Source organism: Oncorhynchus nerka, unplaced genomic scaffold (assembly GCF_034236695.1).
Source record: "Oncorhynchus nerka isolate Pitt River unplaced genomic scaffold, Oner_Uvic_2.0 unplaced_scaffold_28___fragment_2___debris, whole genome shotgun sequence".
NCBI lineage: Eukaryota > Metazoa > Chordata > Actinopteri > Salmoniformes > Salmonidae > Oncorhynchus > Oncorhynchus nerka.
This window is the reverse complement of record NW_027038043.1, coordinates 3,001-5,500: the sequence shown is the minus strand read 5'-3', so window position 1 is coordinate 5,500 and position 2,500 is coordinate 3,001. Positions and strand designations below refer to the sequence as shown.

At 45.0% G+C, this 2,500-nt stretch overlaps 1 protein-coding gene across 1 annotated transcript in view; it reads right to left on the bottom strand.

The window, feature by feature from the left end:
• Window positions 1-2,500, bottom strand: part of LOC135566814 (low-density lipoprotein receptor-related protein 1-like) — a gene marked incomplete at its 3' end in the record, with an annotated part of 22,958 nt that overhangs the window by 18,822 nt on the left and 1,636 nt on the right. The window contains exon 2 of the mRNA XM_065014415.1: window positions 1,500-1,677. Within this exon, the coding sequence (XP_064870487.1) occupies window positions 1,500-1,677 (178 nt within the window). The remainder of the gene's footprint in view (window positions 1-1,499; window positions 1,678-2,500) is intronic.

The window sequence follows — 2,500 nt, the reverse complement described above, 5'->3', positions numbered from 1 at the left end:
AGTCAAGTTCTTTCACACCGATCTCAACAAAAAAATGATGTATTAACCTCGCTTTGTGCACAGGGGCATTGTCATGCTGAAACAGGAAAGATCCTTCCCCAAACTGTTGCCACAATGTTGGAAGCACAGAACTGTCTAGAATTTCATTGTATGCTGTAGCGTTAAGATTTCACTTCACTGGAACAAAGGGCCTAGCCCAATTCCTCCTCCACCAAACATTACAGTTGGCACTATGCATTGGGGCTGTTAGCATTCTCCTGGCATCCACCAAACACAGATTTGTCTGTCGAACTGCCAGATGCTCAGCGATGAAAACCCATTTCATGAAGCTCCCGACAAACAGTTCTAGTGCTGACGTTGCTTCCAGAGGCATTTGGAACTTGGTACTGAGTGCTGCAACCGAGTACAGACTAATTTTAAGCACTACGCTTGTGTGGCCTACCACTTCGCTGGCTGAACCATTGTTGCTCCTAGACGTTTCCACTTCACAATAACAGCACTGACAGTTAACGGGCAGCTCTAGCAGGACAGAAATTTGACGAACTGACTTGTTGGACGGGTGGCATCCTATGACTGTGCCAGGTTGAAAGTCACTGAGCTCTTCAGTAAGGCCATTCTACTGCCAATGTTTGTCTATGCAGATTGCATGTCTGTGTGCTGGATTTTATACACCTGTGGTTGAAACAGCAAAGTCCACTCATTTGTCCACATACTGCTGGATATACAGTGTATGTCATGACTCTGATGTTAATGATGTAGTTACTATGTGTATTTTGGTGCTAATCACACTGTCTCCTCTACAAATGTAGACTGTTATTAAATATGATGGGAGGATACACTCATGGGTTTAAAATACAGTAATATTGAGACTGTAGATGGTAAAAATACTTTAAAAATAATAATAATAATAAGACAAAGTGGCCTGTTTTTGTTTTATTTTCAACCAGTGAGACGTTAGTCGTATGAATGTGGCTGAAAAGCAGTTAGTGTTGTTTCCTTCATGGATAATAACGGCATCTTGAATAGTTTAAATCTGTTTTAATGCTGAGCATTCACAACATATTTTACCATGTTTTCCTCCCACTTTGGTCAGAAACACACTGGAACACACATATATATAGGAGCTTTTATCTGAGATACCCTGTGATTATTCGAAAACCAAAATTACAGCTTCTGAACACACAGATCTTGGAAGGACATGTTGTGGAAAAGTCCAGCCCAGAACTCAAACTATGGCAACAGACCCACAGACAACAATGACACTCAATGGAAACATCAGATCTCTCATCACCCAAATCAAGAGAGGTGTTTACTAGCAGCCCAACAGGAGAGCTCTAGAGAAACAAGCTGGCCCTCCCTTGAGCTGGTACAGTATGTGTCTGTTTGAGACTTTACAGAGACACAGTCTGCTGAGACTTTACAGAGACATGGTCTGCTGAGACTTTACAGAGACACGCTCTGCTGAGACTCTACAGAGACACAGTCTGCTGAGACTTTACAGAGACACAGTCTGCTGAGACTTTACAGAGACACAGTCTGCTGAGACTTTACAGAACACGGTCTGCTGAGACTTTACAGAGACACAGTCTGCTGGAGACTTTACAGAGACTACAGTCTGCTGAGACTTTACAGGAGACACAGTCTGCTGAGACTCTACAGAGACACAGTCTGCTGAGACTTTACAGAACACAGTCTGCTGAGACTTTACAGAGACACAGTCTGCTGAGACTTTACAGAGACACTGTCTGCTGAGAAAAACAACTGTGTGTCAGTGTGTGTAGGTATTTCCTTCCCAGCTGAAAAGCAGGTATTGTGTTGTGGACAGAGCTTGTATAGAGCTTGGTTGTAGTTATTCTCTGCTTCTCTGGTCTCTGCTAGGTTAGGATACGATCCCAGAGAAGCCATCATGGTTCCCAGTTCAGCTCGGGCCAGCTCCAGTTGTAAATACCCAGGACCCCACACACAGGGGCAAAGCTCTGTCTGCTCTGTTCTGAATCACAGACCCCCACACAGGGGCAAATCTCCTGTCTGCTCTGTTCTGAATCACAGACCCCCACACAGGGCAAAGCTCTGTCTGCTCTGTTCTGAATCACAGACCCCCACACAGGGGCAAATCTCTGTCTGCTCTGTTCTGAATCACAGACCCCACTGTCCAATCAGACTTCAGCGCTGCGTCCCAAATAGGCCCCCTATTCCCTATGTAGTGCACTACTTTTGACCAGGGCACACAGCAAATAGACTCTCCCATAGGGCTCCGGTCAAAAGTAGTGCACTACGTAGGAATAGGGTGCCATTTGGGATCGCCAGTGTCTCAGCCTAACCAACCCCGCTCGGCTCCTAAACCTCAAGATACCATGCTTTTCAATCTTAAAAGCTCTTCTCAGTAAAATACGTTATGAATGTCACTGGGGCTCACTGTTAACACAGTCAGTGAGGCTGCTGCCATATGAACTGCTGCTGGAGTGTTTAATGGGGCTAGTCTACTACTGATTACTTGTGC